At 38.2% G+C, this 17,579-nt stretch overlaps 1 protein-coding gene across 1 annotated transcript in view; it reads left to right on the top strand.

Moving 5' to 3' along the window:
* The window catches only part of ZC2HC1B (zinc finger C2HC-type containing 1B), a 75,530-nt gene that overhangs the window by 14,116 nt on the left and 43,835 nt on the right, over positions 1-17,579 (top strand). The window contains exons 4-6 of the mRNA XM_021670817.2: positions 502-640; positions 12,555-12,694; positions 16,974-17,082. Of these exons, the coding sequence (XP_021526492.1) occupies positions 502-640; positions 12,555-12,694; positions 16,974-17,082 (388 nt within the window). The remainder of the gene's footprint in view (positions 1-501; positions 641-12,554; positions 12,695-16,973; positions 17,083-17,579) is intronic.

Here is a 17,579-nt window from a genome sequence, read left to right as displayed (position 1 = left end):
TTCTGGTTTCATTTTTGCTTGCTAATGCCATAATGTAATGTAACTATAATCCACCTTTACTGTTTTCTTTATAATCTTGCTCACTTAGATTTTCAAATATATTTCAGATATTTTCCAGATGTAGCAAAAAATAATCTTGTTCCTGTTTTCATTAGTGGCTCTAAATCTAGCAATTAACTTGAGAAGAAAGTCACTTTAACCTTACATTTGTCTTTCTTTAAAGAAAGACAAACATGAAATTTAGCATTTTAACCATTTGAAGCTGTACAATTTAGTGGCTCACAGTTTTTTCTTTTGTGTTTTCCCTCACTATTGGAGCTTGTAAATTATATTACTGTATTTTCCAAACCTCTTTAAGTAGTGCTTTTGAAAATCAAACTCTTCTTTTCTACAATTTTCACAGGCCTGTTTCCTGTGAATTCAAATTCCAGCTTTAAAAAAAAAATTGTAATGGAGAGGTATATAGTCTAGGGTATTATTTGTTGGTTTTATTTTTTCCAGTCTCCACCTGTGAGGAAGTCTAATTGGAGACAACAACACGAAGACTTTATTAATACAATCCGATCAGCAAAGCAGTGTACGCTAGCCATTAAAGAAGGCCGACCCCTCCCACCTCCACCTCCTCCATCCTTGAACCCAGGTGTGTGGATATTTTGGGTTGCTTTTGAGGCTATGCTTGACTTTTGACCAAATCATCATGCCCTATATGTACTCTGAAATTGACAATAACAATTATATAGAGGTAATTTTATTAATTATGTAAAAGTAAACATCCTATTTTTTTAAAATTCTACATAAAGATTCTGTGTTTCCTCCTAACTCTGTCTCAATGTGAGAACACCATGGTAGCTATGCTGTAGTATTACCTAACTCCAAGGGACACCATACACCTCATAGCTGATGCACATGGAGCCATGCAGAGCAATCTAACCAACTCTGCAAAAGCCCCATTGTGTCAGATACCCACAGCTCTTTTTTTTCCAGATAAAATTCCCCAAACATGAAATTTAGCATTTTAACCATTTGAAGCTGTACAATTTAGTGGCTCACAGTTTTTCTACTGAAAACATTTTATTTTGAAATTTATTTATTTATTTATTTATTTTTATTGCATTTTAGGTTTTGGGGTACATGTGAAAAACATACAAGATTGTTGCATAGGTGCATACGTGGCAGTGTGATTTGCTGCCTTCCTCCCCTTCACCTATATGTGGCATTTCTCCCCATGCTATCTCTCCCCGACTCCCCACCCCCCGCTGTCCTCCCCGCCCCGCTCCCCCCAACAGACCCCAGTGTATAGTGCTCCCCTCCCTGTGTCCATGTGTTCCCATTGTTCAACACCCGTCTATGAGTGAGAACATGCGATGTTTGATTTTGTGTTCTTGTGTCAGTTTGCTGAGAATGATGGTTTCCAGATTCATCCATGTCCCTACAAAGGACGCGAACTCATCGGTTTTGATGGCTACATAATATTTCATGGTGTATATGTGCCACATTTTTCCTGTCCAGTCTATCATCGATGGGCATTTGGGTTGGTTCCAGGTCTTTGCTATTGTAAACTGTGCTGCAATCAACATTCGTGTGCATGTGTCCTTATAGTAGAACGATTTATAATCCTTTGGATATATATCTAGTAATGGGATTGCTGGGTCAAATGGAATTTCTATTTCTAGGTCCTTGAGGAATCGCCACACTGTCTTCCACAATGGTTGAACTAATTTACACTCCCACCAACAGTGTAAAAGTGTTCCTATTTCTCCACATCCTCTCCAGCATCTGTTGTCTCCAGATTTTTTAATGATTTCCATTCTAACTGGCGTGAGATGGTATCTCAATGTAGTTTTGATTTGCATTTCTCTAATGACCAGTGATGATGAGCATTTTTTCGTATGCTTGTTGGCTTCATATATGTCTTCTTTTGTAAAGTATCTGTTCATATCCTTCGCCCATTTTTGAATGGGCTTGTTTGTTTTTTTCTTATTTTGAAAATTTAAAAATCTATGGAAAAGAGGAAGGAATAGTACAGATGCTCTCTACTGAAATTTGGCAATTGTTGACGTTGTTGCCATAATATCTCTCTCTTCTTTTCTTTGGCAGAACCATTTAAAAGTAAGTTCTAAGCATCATTAATGCTTTATCTTTAGCCATTTTAGTATGCATCTCTTCAGTATCAGTTCATTTTCCTGCATAATCACAATACTATTATCACACTTGATATATATTAATATGTTTTCTCAATTACCTTAAGAATATTTTTTAAAGCTTTCTTCTCACTCATATTCAGCCACAGTCCAGGATCCAATCACAGTTTACATATTGACTTTTGCTGTCTCTTCAGTCTTTATTAAATCTTGAACAGTACCCCTACCAGGCTATTTATCTTTTAGAATGTCTCATGTTCTGTATTTCTCTACTTATTTAATCATATGTTTAACTTTTTCCTCTATCTCATCTTTCTGTATGCTGGTAGTTAAGGCTAGAAGCTCAATGAGATTAAAATAACTATTAATATAAGATCATTAATATATCAACAGTAATCTTATCAGAAACAATATATGATTTGCAAATATTTTCTCCAATTCTGTGGACTGTTTTTTCTCTCTCTTGATAATGGCCTTTAATATACAAAAGTTTTTAATTGTGATTATGTCCAGTGTATCTGTTTTTTCTTTTGTTGCCTGTGCTTTTGATGACATATCCAGAAATTAATCACCAAATCTACATTGCGAAGCTTGCCCATGCTTTCTCTTTTAGTTTTAGCCCTTATGTTTAGATTTTTAAAATCAGTTTTGAGTTAGTTTTTGTGTGTAATGTAAGTTTCCAACATCATTTTTTGCATGTGGATATCCAGTTATCTCAGCACCATTTGTTAAAAAGACTTTCCTTTCCCCACTGAGTAATCTTGACATCATTATCAAAAGTTACTTGAGGATTTATTTCTGGGCTCTCTATTCTATTCCATCGATCTCTGTGGCTGTTCTTATGCCAGTACTAAGTTGCTTTGATTACTGTAGCATTCTAGTAACTTTCGACATCAGGAAGTTTGAGTCCTGCAAGATACAATCAAGATTGTTTTGGCTATTTGGAGTCCTTTGAGATTCCATATGAATTTTAGGATTTTTGTGCTATTTATGTAAAAATATTATTGAGATTTTTGTTAGGGATTGCATTGAATCTATAGAATGTTTTGGGAAGTATTGTCATCTTAACAATATTAAGTTTTCCAATCCATGAACATGAGATGTCTCTCTATTACTTACATCTTCTTTTATTTCTTTTAGCAAAATACTGTAGTTTTCAATGTACAAGTCTTTCTCCTCATTGGTTAAATTTATTTCTAAGTATTTTGCATTTTAACATTATTATAAATGGAATTGTTAACTTTCTTCTCAGATTATTCATTTTTAGTGTATAAAAATGTAACATCTTTGTATGTTGACCTTGTGTCCTATAACTTGTGCTGAATTCATTTATAATGTTATTTCTGATAGTTTTTTGTGGAATTTATAGGATTTTCTACAATAAGATTATGTCACCTGAAACAGAGATAATTTTACTTCTCCCTTCCCAATTGATATGTCTCTTATTTCTTTTTCATGTCTAAATAATTTTTAGTACTATATTGAATAGGAGTGGCAAAAGTAGACATCCTTGTCTTGTTTTCCATTAAGAATTATATCAGCTATGGGTTACAAGTTACTTTTTAAAGCATAAATAACAGCATATAGTGGGTATTATAACATGGAAGTGAAATGTATGAAAACACTAGCACAAGGTTGAGTAAGGAAAATGGACATATATTGCAGTGGTCTTACATTATATGTGAATAAGTATAGTGTCATTTAAAGGTAGACTATTATATGGTAAAGATACCTATTGTAAACTCTGGAGTAACCACTAAATAAAATGCAATATAACTAATAAGACAATACATGGAGTAGAGATAAAAATGTAAAAAAAATTCAATCCAAAGGAGGAAAAGGAACAAATAAGAGGTGGGATAAAGACAAATAACAAGATGGTAGACTTAAACCTAACCGTATGCATAATCGCGTATTAATGGCCTACACACTCCATATAAAAGACAGAAATTGTCAGACTGAATAATAAAGCAAGACCCAACTATAAGTCTTCCATAAGAAAAACATGTTCATATAAAGCACAAATAAGTAAGAGCATGGGAAAAGATATACATGCAGACAATAATCATAAAGCTAGAATGACTATATTAATATAGCACAAACTAAACTGTGGAGCAAGTATTCCAAAGATAAGTACATCAAGGAGACCTATCAGTTCTAAATGTTTATGTACCTAATAGCAGAGCTTCTAAGAATGCAAAACAAAAACTGACAAAACTGGAAGGCAAAGCAGAGAAATTCACAATTATATTTGGAGATTTTATCACTCCTCTCTTAGTAACTGATAGAATATACAGCAGGAAAATCAGTACAGATATAGAAAAGTTGAGCAACAGTAACCAATTTGACCTAATTGACATTTATACTTATCCTATGACACATACCCACAACAGAAGACACAATGTTTTCAAGTATACATGGAATAGTCACCCAAGAGAGACTATATACAGGACCACAAAGCAGGTCTCAAATTTAGAAGTGAAATCATACATAATATGTTCTCTGACCAGAAGAGAATTAAATTAGAAATGTATGACAAAAATGTATCTGGAAAATTTCTGAATATTTGGAAATCAACAAGTTGTTTCTAAATAACCCATAGATCTAAGAAGAAATCACAAGAGAAATTGCAAAATGTTTTTAACAGAATGATAATGAAAACATCTAACTTTGTGGGATTCGGCTCAATTAATTCCTAGAGGGAATTTTATAGCTTTAAATGTTTACATTAGAAAAGAGAAAAGGTTTAGTTCGATTATCTTAAACTTTCTCTTTAAAAGATTAGAAAAAGAACAAATGAGACCTAAATTAAATCAAAAGAAGAAAATGATGTAATTCATCAAATTAACAAAATATTTTTTAAAGCATATCATCTCAATAGAGAAAAAGCCTTTCACAAGGTGTAACACCTTACGTGTTAAAAACAATATAAAAAACAAAACAAAACTCAGCAAGATAGAATTAGAAGGGAATTTCCTCCATAAAGGTCATCTTTGAGAAATCTACAACTAACATCACACTGAATAGTGAAAAACTGAACACTTTCTTACAGAGATCGGGAAAAAAAGCAAGGATATTCGTTCTGACGACTTCTGTTCAATACCATACTATTGATAATGCTCAGTGTAATAAGGCAAAAAATCAATTAAAAGGAACTACAGGCCAGGAGTGGTGGCTCATGCCTATAATCCCAGCACTTTGGGAGGCTGAGGCAGGTGGGTCACCTGGGGTCAGGAGTTCGAGACTAGCCTGGCCAACATAGTGAAACCTCATCTCTAAAAAATAATAATAATAATAAAAAAGAACTACAAAAAAGCTACTGGAATTAAAGTGAATTTAACAAAGTTTCAGGATATAAGATATATACAAGTGAGTTTTAGTTCTGTATACTAGGCATAAACAATTAAAAAATGAAATTTACGGTGGCTCATGCCTGTAATCCTAGCACTTTGGGAGGCTAAGGTGGGTGGATCAGGAGGTCAGGAGTTCAAGACCAGCTTGGCCAAGATGGTGAAACCCTGTCTCTACTAAAAAAAAAAAAAAAAAATTAGCTGGGCACTGTGGTGGACACCTGTAATCCCAGCTATTTGGGAGGCTGAGGCAGGAGAATTGCTTGAACCTGGGAGGTGGATGTTGCAGTGAGCTGAGATCATGCCACTGCACTCTAGCCTGAGTGACAGACAAGACTCTGTCTCAAAAAAAAATAAAAAAAAAAGAAGAAGAAGTTTAATGTATTTATAATAACATTTAAAATAGTAAATATTTAGGGGTGTATTTAACGAAATATATGCAGAACCTATAAAATGAAAATCTCATAACATTTATTCAAGAAGTTAAAGAGGACAAGAATAAATGGTGAAATTTACCATTTTTCTGGTTTGGAAGACTCAAGATTCTGTTATGATGTCAATTCTAACCAAATTAACATATGTTCAATGTAATTCTAATAGAACTACGTAGAAGTTATTTTTGCTGGATAGAAATTGACTACCTGGCTGGGTATGGTGGCTCACACCTGTAATCCCAGCACTTTGGGAGGCCAAGGCAGGTGGATCACTTGAGGTCAAGAGTTCGAGACCAGCCTGGTCAACACAGTGAAACATCATCTCTACTAAAAATACAAAAACTTAGCTGGATGTGGTAGTGGGCGCCTGTAATCCCTGCTACTTGGGAGACTGAGGCAGGAGAATTGCTTGAACCTAGGAGACAGAGGTTGCAGTGAGCTGAGATCACATCATTGCACTCCAGTCGGAGTGACAAGAGTGAAACTGCATCTCAAAAAAATTAAAAAGAAGAAATTGACTAGCTGATTCAAAACTTATGGAAATGGAAAGGATCTGGAATAGGCAAGATAGTTTTTTTAAAAAGCACAAAGTTGGAGTATTTACATTACCTGATGTCAATACTTACTATAACATGACAGTGATCACGACAACTTGGTATTGGTGTATCAATTTAACAGAAAATAGAATCTAGATATAGACACCCCCATCTGTGGGTAATTGATTTTCTTAAAAGATGCCAAGGTAATTTACTGGGCGAAAGGCTAGTCTTAGCAACAAATAATGGTGGAACAACTGGATATCCATATGGAAAAATGAACCTTGATTCTTATACCATTGTCTTAGTCCATTTGTGTTGCTATAAAGTAACACCTGAGACTGGGTAATTTATAAAGAAAAGGAATTTATTTGACTCACAGTTCTGCAGTTGTACAAGAAGCATGGCACCGGCATCTGCTTCTCTTGAGGATTTGAGGAAGTCTACAATCATGATGGAAGGTGAAGGGAAGCAGGCATCACATGTCAAGAAAGCAAGCAAGAGGGAGGGGAAGGAGGTGGGAAGGAGGTGTGACAGGCTCTTTTTTTTTTTTTTTTGAGAGAAAGTCTCACTCTAACCCCCAGGCTGGAATTCAGTGGTGTGATCTAAGCTCGATGCAACATCCACCTCCCAGGCTCAAGCCATCCTCCCACCTCAGCCCCCTGAGTAGCTGGGACCACAGATGCATGCCCAGCTAATTTTTTTATATTTTTGATAGAGGTGGGGTTTCTCCATGTTGCCCAGGCTGGTCTCGAATTCCTGAGCTCAAGCAATCCACCTGCCTCAGCCTCTCAAAATTCTGGGATTACAGGCATGAGCCACTGTGCCCAGCCCAGGCTCTTCTTAACAATAAGTTATGATGGGAGCTAATAGAGCAAGAACTCACTCCTTACCAAAAGGACAGCACCAAACTGTTAATAAGAGATCCACCCCCTTGATCCAAACACCTCCCACTAGGCCTGCCTCCAACACTGAAGATCAAATTTCAGCATAAGATTTGAAGGGGACAAATATCTAAACTATATCAACCATATATAAACATTCATTCAAAAAGGATCATTGACCTAATGTACAACTAAAGGTCAACAAAGATTTCCCAGGCAGGACACAAAATCCACTAATAATTTTTTTTAAAATTAGTAAATTGGGCCTTACCAAAATTAAAAATTTCAGTTTGAGACTTAAGAAAATGGTTTGGATCTGAGGAAATGATCAATATAGAAAAAAAAAATGGAAAGGCAAGTTATAGACTGGGATAAAATATTCATAATATGTATATCTGACAAGGAACTTATATCAAGAACATATAAAGAACTCTGAAAACTCAATAATAAGGAGCCAACCCAATCAGAGAAGCTCAAGAGATGTATTTGAACAGACACATCACAAAATAATAGCCAATAAGCACATGAAAAGATACTCAACATCATTTTCATTAGGAAAATGCAAATTAAAAACCATAATGAGATACCACTACACATCCCCTTCAGTGGCTAAAATTAAAAACTTGACAATACAATGCCTGCAATCCCAGCACTTTGGGAGGCTGAGGTAGGCAGATCTCTTGAGGCTGGGAGTTCAAGACCAGCCTGTCCAACATGGCAAAACCCTGTCTGTCTGAAAAATACAAAAAAATTAGCGGGGCATGGTGGCTCGCTCCTATAATTCCAGCTACTTCAGAGGCTGAGGCATGATAATCATTTGAACCTGGAGGCAGAGGTTGCAATGAGCAGAGATTGTGCTACTGCACTCCAGCCTGGGTGACAGAGCGAGACTCTGTCTCAAAAAAGGAAAAAGAAGAGTGATGCTATAAGTGTTTGCTATGATGCAGACCAACTGGAAGTCTCATACACCACTGATAGAAATATAAAATAGTACAACCACTTTACACTGGTATTTTCTTAATAAGTTAAATATGCACTTAGCCTATACAGCAATTCCATTTCTTGATACTTATACAAAAAAGGAAAACATGTCCATAAAAAAGATTTACATGAATAAATAGCTTTATTCATGTAGCATAAACTGGAAACAACTGAAAATGTCTATCAACAACTGAATAGATAAACAGATTGTGGAATATTTACAAAATGTACTAGTACTCAACAATAAGAAGGAAATACATGCAGCAACATGGATGTTCTATTATATGAACTTACAGGACAGAGAAATCTTATGAATAGTAACAGGAAATGGATAATTGGTTGCTTGAGACTGGCTTTTGCAAAATATTGACTGAAAGAGGGCATGAAGGAGTTTCTGGGGTGATGAAAATGTTCTATATTTTAATTGGGGTGGTTACAAATGCATACATTTGTCACAACTCATTGAACTGTACATGTAAAATAGGCACATTTAGTTGTGTGTAAATTATTCCTTAAAATAGACCATTTAGGAAAGTGCAAGAGCAAAAAGCCACAGTATAATCTTACTAGAAATCATCTGGAAAATAAATCATCTGAGCTTCTATACCAGAAAATCATCCTCATATTTGCTTCAATGTTATTGAGTGCCTAATGAAAATATATCTTAAATAATGTACTGTTTTAAGATATTCAGTAAAAAGATATGTGCAATGATTTTAGTAATAATGTAAGTACCTTGGCAACAAGTTTCATATAACAAAAAACATCTTTTATGAGAAATATATTCATTTCAGGATCAGAAACTACAGGGTTGATGGCTACCTTATGGTTCTTTAATTGAATAAGTACAACCATGTCAGATGTCCTGCTGTGTGAATTTCTCTAACATTTTAGATCCAACTTGTATATAAATGTGACTTGGATCTAAAATGTGGAGATTATTGTTTCTCTTAAAAAAAATTCGTTTTGCAAGGCCTCACCAAATGTTCAATTTATTTTTCTTCCTTTGTATTTCTATGCTAACATATAATTTTATAATTAACTTCTTTCTTGTGCCCTTAATGTAATTTTATTCAACAAACAAAATGATTATATGCACTCTCAACATTTTCACCACAATTTGATTATTTTGTTTATGCAGGGATTTTACATTAGCCCAGAATTCTCAGGCTTAAGTACTGGAGAATTTATATACATACAACTAGAGTTATCTATAACATGGCCTAACCTGCATGAATGTGCCAGTAATTTCCCTTTCTTTCTCAGCATTATTCCCTATTTTCATGACTCAGTTTTTAAGACATGCCTATATTCTACTTTATAGTGACTTAGCTAAGTCTGTTAATGATTTAAATTTCTAGGATACTGTGACAGTTTATGCAGAGAGTGATATAGAATATTTATAATTGTTATTTTTCTGTGAGGCCTGGGACATTCAGTCACCATTTTATATGGCTACATAGACATGGATACACAGCACAGTATTTGCATTTTAGAATGATGCTTGGTTTTCCACCTTTCTATGAGCTCTGGCCACCATATTCCTCATAAGAATTCATTTGTACTCTGACTTTTAAAATCATTACCTATTGAAATAAATAGGACATAGTGATTTTATGAAAACATTATTGATAGAAGAAGACAGGTGACTCCAATGAGCTGAGGGTAGAGCTTGTAGCTCAGTCATGCTGGGTTCAGATTGTTGCAGAAAATACAACAATCTCAAAATACGTGAAGTTCAACATAAATACAACCAGCAACCTTGAATGCTCAGACGCAGGACCCTCTCCTGCCTGCTCTCTGCTCCTCTGGTGGGGCCTCATGTTCCCTCTGTAGGGTTCCAGAGGCCCTAGTGCCTCCTCTTCTACAGTTTAACCCACCAAGCTGTAATTGTCTGTTCGCCTAGTCGTCTCTGAGGTTTTTCTTGGCGGGGAAATAGATTTCAGCTTTGCTGTCTCCATGGTGATATGTAGTACCAAATACGTAGAAGGGTGGCAGTGAGTGAACGAACAAGTGGGTTTAAGGAAGCAACTCAGTATTGCCATGATCATTGTTTTTGCCTGATTTGAGTAGGCTTTATGGTTGCAGCATTTCTTGTGTAAGACTTGGCTTTCCAGCTGGCAAAATTGAAGAAATAACCACCAAGCTAAGAGCCATGTTCTAGATGGTTCTTCTAAACCATTGTAAGTGAATTCTGAATGATAATGGCACTTTCTATTATACTTTTTTTCCTAGGCAGTTTCATTTCTATTTGGTAGTTGGAATCACAACCTTGCTGAACCTGTTTCCTTACAGCAATATCTAGCATTTATAAAACATTCAGTATGTTCCACCCCACCCACTGTGCCAAGCCTTTATGTGGATCATCACAGCTAACTTTCACAACAATCCGATGAAACAGGTGATATGTAGGTGCTGGGAAAATGAAAGCTTAAGGAGGTTGGGTAACTTGCCCAAGTTCACACATATAAGCAAAGAACTCAGGCTCAAAACCAGTCAGACAACCTCCAGCGCTGGGCTTTTTATAATTTCCCAATGCTGTCCTGTTCTTTTTTTTGTTTTGTTTTGTTTTCAAGGCATTTATCTCCGTGTGAAATTTTTATTTATTTGTTTCTGTCATAGAATGCTTACTCCTTGATTTCAGAGACATTGCATCCCCAGGTGTAAAACAGCACCTGGCACCAAGTAGATGCTCAGTCAGTATTAAATTAATGATGAGGTACTGCCTTCTGGAGTAAGAAATAAAGGATAAGGCTACTAGATGATTTCTAAGTGCTTACCAATTCTTACATTTGATGAGTAAACATTTTAGGAAATGATTTGTTCAAATAGAAAACTCCCCAAACTGCTTAAAAAGGTGGCTAAAAAAATTCTTAACAGCACTACATTAAATATCTATCCACACATGTAGATATTTTAATTGTACACTAACACAAGTTCTACACTGTTTTTGAGGTTGATGCAGTTTCACACCCTTCTGGGGGGAGGGCATTATTTTATGTTGCTAATTTCTAATGTGTTACCCTTTAAGATACCTAAAACAAAGCGAACACCCATCCCTGCTTGATTTAGAGGGGTAGGTGCCAACCTAGTTTTGCTATGAGCAGCTCTATGTTCTAAGAAGATCTTGGCTCTTTCCCACTTTTCATTTCTCTCACTAGACAATTATGTCTGGTAATTGCAAATGAAAGAAGAATTTAGACAAAAAGCTATTACACAGAACCACAGAGAAACTGAGGCCGACAGGAGCTGCCTGAGCCATTGCATCTCTGGAAGCTGAAACTGTTTTTAGCGACACTTTCCTATCATCCCTCCTTCTTTCCATTTTCTATTTTTTAAGCCCTCACCTTTTATCCTGTTGCTATCTCCTTCCTGAATATATTGCCTGCTCACTCAGTATTTAAGTGAAAAAAAATCTAGCTACTGCAAAAGCAGTATGTCTTTCTACCAGTGACACAATGCCACTGACCTCCGTTCACATCTCCCAAACCCACATTTGGAAACATCTCATCTCATCTTCTGTAACTCCATAACTTCTGTAATACTCACCCAGCACCACAACCTGGGCTTTTGAATTTGGCCTGTGCCATCAATACTAATATTCTGTGATCCTAGAACTACTTTCTTCATACAGGATTCACTAAATAATTTATTTCATTGAGAAGTTCTAAAATATAATCCTTTCTTTCTGGAAAAGTACATCACTTAAACATTTCAAGGGCAGACAATTGAAATGAATGCGCAGGTTGTGACATTTTTCCTTGCCGTGTCCTTTAATTGAGCCCTTGCACGTCTACCCCTTTGGAATAGTCTCAAACCAGAGTTTGGGACCTTGTTCTTTCATGTTGGAGCAGAGTTCATATCATTACTTACATATTTATTTGTTTACTTATTTGAAATAAGGTCTGGTTCTGTTGCCCAGGCTGGAGTGCTGTGGCATAATCACAGCTCACTGCAGCCTTGACCTCCTGGGCTTAAGCGATTTTCTAAGTAGCTGAAACCACAGGTGCACACCACCATGCCTGGCTAATTTTTTGTAGAGATGGGGTTTTGCCATGTTGCCCAGGCTTGTCTCAAACTCCTGGGCTCAAGTAATCCACCCACCTCAGCCTCACAAAGTGCGGGGATTCCTGGCATGAGCCATCATATCCTTATTTCACTTCATGTAGTCCATTCTATAATTGTTTTTGAAGTGTTAATTTCCATTTGTTGTTGTCTTTACATTCAGATTATATTCAATGCCCATATTGTATGAGGAGGTTCAATGAAACTGCAGCCAAGCGACATATTAATTTCTGCAAGGATCAATCTTCTCGCCGAGTCTTTAATCCAGCCGAGACAGCAGCCAAATTGGCATCCAGAGCTCAGGTAACTATCTCTCCCCAGGTGTTGGCTTTTGTGCCTTTGCGTACCTGGTGTGAGCAGGGAGAATTTCCTAGAGAACCTCAATTACTTATTCTAAGAAGTGTAAGGGTAAAGAGAACTGATCACCATTACTCATCCCTATGGGAGTTGGCTTCTTTTGAAGGGGAATGCTTTCTAGCTAATGGCACCTTTGGGTGTTGTAGAAAAAAAAATATTTCTGGAGCATTTGAAGCTTCTTTGGATGAAGACTTGAATACTTAGTGTTTCTATAGCATTATGGAAAAACTCTTTATCCAACAGTGGTTATCAACCTTAACCACCCAGAAAAGAATTGCAAATCTGAAGTGAAACTGCCTGAGTTTCACTCACAAGGCAACTGCCCTGCAGGTCATGTATTTTGCTCTATAGAGAAGGGGTCTTCAGCCTTTTATTTAAAGCCACAGAATCAGCAAGTTAAAGGGATACGTGGATTAATGGAAGCAGCTGTTATAATTAGGTACAAATCAGTAAAATAACAACCTGAAGTAGAAGATAGTAGATTTACAAACCACAGAACTGGAGCCAGCAAACAGCTCCATACACATCAAAGGTCCCAGGGACATACTTATAATATAGCATAAAAGCTATTCGTTTCATAGACATGGCTTAGGTGCTATGAAAGTTGGTCTGAATACTTCAAATATATATAGACTGGTTTTTTATTTATTTACTTTTGAGACAGGGTCTCACTCTGTTGCCCAGGTTGGAGTGCAATGGTGTAATCACGTCTCATTGCAGGCTGGAGTGCAATGGTGTATTCACCACTCACTGCAGCTTTGGCCTCCCTGTTGCAGGTGATCCTCTCACCTCGGCCTCCTGAGTAGCTGGGACTACAGGTTCATGCCACCACGCCCAGCTACTTTTTTGTATTTTTAGTAGAGGTAGGGTCTCACTATGTTGCTCAGACTAGTCTCGAACTCCTGGGCCCAAGCAATCTCCCCGCTTTAGCCTCCCAAAGTGCTGGGATTATAGGTGTGAGCCATCGTGCCCAGCCTCTACAGCCTGTTTAGAAAGCTTTTGGTTAAATTCAGTATTTAATGAGGTGGGACCCTTTCCAACAAAAGCGGATCCTACAGGCTATGGATCCTGAGCTCCATCCCCAGAAGCATTAGAGAGTTATTGACTATCTACCATGTACCAGATACCATGCTGGGTACTGGTTGATCAATAATTTGTCATTGAAAAATGGAGGGGGACTTGGAGCTGGTACAGTTAGGAGGGCTATGGAAGAAGTCACTGCAATTCTTGGAAGTCTTCAAAGGCAAGCAAACATTTTGTCCTTAAGTATCAAAATGGGTTCACCAGCCTAGAGTTGGGGTTGGGAAGGGCTTTATGAACAAAACATCCAGATTCTGGCTGGAGGCACCCATCTGTGGGGTGGTGGGGCTCAGCGAAAGCATAGAATACCTATGAAAGAGGTACAGAGACAAGCAAGATAGGCAGCCAGATCTAGAAGGGCTTTAACTCAAGCCAGTTGAGAGAGGAAGAAAAGAGGAATTGATTGAATATGCGCCCTAAAATCAAGGACAGCCAGCCCTGAGGGCCTGGAAGCAGGAACTGGAAAGTCCTCAGGAAGCCAGGCAGTCCTCTTTTGCACTTTGCCATCCTGTCTCTTCCTCCTGCTATTCTCTGCCTTCTCTTCTCTCTGAAGACTGGCTTTCTTGGCCTTTCTGTCCAATTGGCCTCATGTGTCATCCTATAGGCAATGTGGGTTGGGTGAACAGTGGAGACTAGAGTTGCATACAACTGACTTTTTAGAAAGGTCACTTTTGCAACTACTGTTCCACATGGATTAATGGGAGACCAAGTAAGACCCACCACAACAGGGAAAAAATGAGGGCCTAGAACAGGAGGATTAATAGGGTTGTATGGGAGGGAGAATCTAAGAAATAATTGATGAGTCTGAGAAAATGATTAGGCATAGAATAAAAGAGGATCAGGGTTGACTATAAGGTTTTCAGCTCCAGAGCCTGAACAGATAGGAAGACAATCGCTATAGATGACGGAACACAGGAGGGAGGAGAGATGTGTGTTGAGGGCGGTGGTTATGATAGTTTCATAGATTGAGTCTTTTTTTTTTTTTTTTTTTTGAGATGGAATCTCACTCTGTTGCCCAGGCTGGAGTCCAGTGGCACGATCTTGGCTCACTGCAACCTCTGCCTCCTGAGTTCAAGTGATTCTCCTGCCTCAGTCTCCCAAGTAGCTGGGATTACAGGCATCCACCACCATACCTGGCTAACTTTCATATTTTTAGAAAAGATGGGGTTTCACCATGTTGGCCAGGCTGGTCTCGAACTCCTGAACTCAAGTGATCTGCCTGCCTTGGTCTCCCAAAGTGCTGGGATTACAGGCATAAACCACCACACCCGGCCTAGATTCAGTCTTGACATCTGAGATAGCATGGGAAGAAGTGCAATGTAGAAAAAGCCAGGATTCTACATTCAGTAGTCAGGGTTTGAATTTCTTTCTTTCTTTTTTTTTTTTTGAGACAGAGTCTTAGTCTGTCTTCCAGGCTGGAAGTGCAGTGGCATGATCTCAGGTCACTGCAACCTCCACCTCTCGGGTTCAAGTGATTATTGTGCCTCAGCCTTCTGAGTAGCTGGGATTACAGGTGCCCACCACCACGCCCGGCTAATTTTTGTATTTTTAGTAGAGACAGGGTTTCACCATGTTGTCAAGGCTGGTCTCGAACTCCTGACCTCAGGTGATCTGCCTGCTTCAGCCTCCCAAAGTGCCTAGATTACAAGCATGAGCCACCGTACCCGACCAGTGTTTGAATTTCAATTCTATAATTTAGGTAAACTTGGCCGAGTTACTTAAATTCTTGGAGATTCACTTTCATCTGTAAAATGGGGTTAATCATGTGTGCCTTGCTGAGTTGTTGGGAAACGTATAGTTAAGTGAAGTGCCCCGCTCAGTGTCTTGCACACAGGGACTCCTCCCTTCCTCTCTCCACATTACCCCACCCTCCCCTTCTCCAGTAGCCTTTTCCAGTTGATATGATTGGCACCACACTTTTGGAGGAATGTGACTACTTTGGGCTTGAACAGCATAATTATGGAAACGTTTCTAAGTATAAGTCTACCTACATTTTGTAAAGCAGTAAAGGGTGTGTTACATTTCTGCGAACGGTTCTTCTTACCAGTTAGTCGGCTTTAGTGGGGCCCAAGAGAGCACAGGGAAGCAGCAAACGGAAGTGTTGTTATTCCTGAAGAAGGCCAGCTGGCTGTCCTGAGTGTAACCAGTGACTTGGCCCCATTCTTCTCCTTGTTTTCCAGAGCCAAGTGGTGATTAGGAACACAGAAGAAAAATTGCTTGCTTTCTGCATTCCTTCACTCACTGTAGAGTGTATCTGAACAGCCGTATTTGTTTCCCTTGTGCCAGCTTCACCCCTTTGGGGCCTTGTCTAATAGTGAAGCTTATTCAGAAATGGAGCAAGAAGGGAGGGGTTGTTTCAGTTTTGAAGGGCTGTTAACAACACAGCCGAAATATGTTTCTATTTTTAACATAATCAACTTTTAAAATGTGTCATACCCTTAACCAAAAGAGACCAATATGGGCCTCTAAAAATAGCTTTCTTTGTGTGGATGGGGATGAGCTGCCTGCTGTAGTCTCACAGCCATTCTTGCCCAAGTGAGAATTCTCACTTGGTGTAACAGTTTATCTTTATACTGCAGTTTCCGTGGAACTGGAGGTGGGATCAACAGCAAGGTAAAAGGAGCATGTGAGAAACCTTTTGGCCCTTATTTCGTTTTAATATAACTATTCTGCTGCTGCTGCTCTGCAGGGAGGGGGATGGCGTAGGGATGTTGGAATTTCATGCTTAAAACATTTGCTGCCTGCCAATCTGTTTTTCTTCTCTGTTCATATTTAAAAAACAAAATAATCTTCAAGCGTAATGAAAAAAATAAAATGTTCTTTAACCATATCCTTATTGACATTAAGTGATTTCTTATGTCTCCATACAACTCAATTTATAGGATAAGCATACCACCAGCAACCCTAAGGGCTTAATTATGAAAGGGAGGCTTCAAAACCCAGACATGACTTTGAGCACCAGCTGGGAGGACACGAACCAGGCTAACTGAAATGCAGGGTTTGTGTCCCTTTCCCGTGGATTCAGGGAGTCCCTGCAGATGATGGCAGTCTGCTGCTGGTGAAGGGGGAACATCTGTACCTCCTATGTGGTACCTGAGGTTACAGAAGGTGTTCTCTGTGTCTCCCTTTCTTTCTCTCTCTCTAGGGTAAGGCTCAGATGGGTCCAAAAAAAGAACCAACTCTTACCAGTGCCGTGAGAGCTTCGCTGCAGAACAGGGCCCTCATGGCCACGAATGAAGTCCCAAACAAGTCAGGTGAGTCAGAGCATGCATTTCAGCTCACACATGATGGGGGTCAGAGGAGACCACTGTTGGGTTTGGAATTCACCGGTAGTCTGCAAAAGCTCTAAGACATTCACAGTTGCTTTTGGATGCAAAGATATGTGGGTTAGAGGTTAAAGCTTATTTGCCAAAAGGAAATATTTCTTAATTTATCAGGATTACACAACTTTCACAGTGTACAAGTCAAATTCAATTACTGCAATGAGAGTCTAGAACTATTGTTCTCCAGTCTAGTAAAATTGAAGAGATTGAAAATAGGAGAAGACCACGTGTCATGTTTGTGTTGAAAATAAGGGGAAACTTTCTTTTCTGGAAATAAATACTGATGCTCCTCAATTTATGATGGGGCTACATCCTGATAAACCCATTGTAAATAGAAATATCCTAAGTCAAAAATGCATTTAATACCCCAATAAACTGATCTAAAGTTGAAAAATCTTACATCAAACTATCATAAGTCAAGAATTGTC

Source organism: Aotus nancymaae, unplaced genomic scaffold (genome assembly GCF_030222135.1).
Source record: "Aotus nancymaae isolate 86718 unplaced genomic scaffold, 86718_ANA_hifiasm-v0.15.2.pri h1tg000040l, whole genome shotgun sequence".
Lineage (NCBI taxonomy): Eukaryota > Metazoa > Chordata > Mammalia > Primates > Aotidae > Aotus > Aotus nancymaae.
Note: the sequence above shows the minus strand (reverse complement) of the source record. Positions and strands in the feature narration are given on the sequence as shown.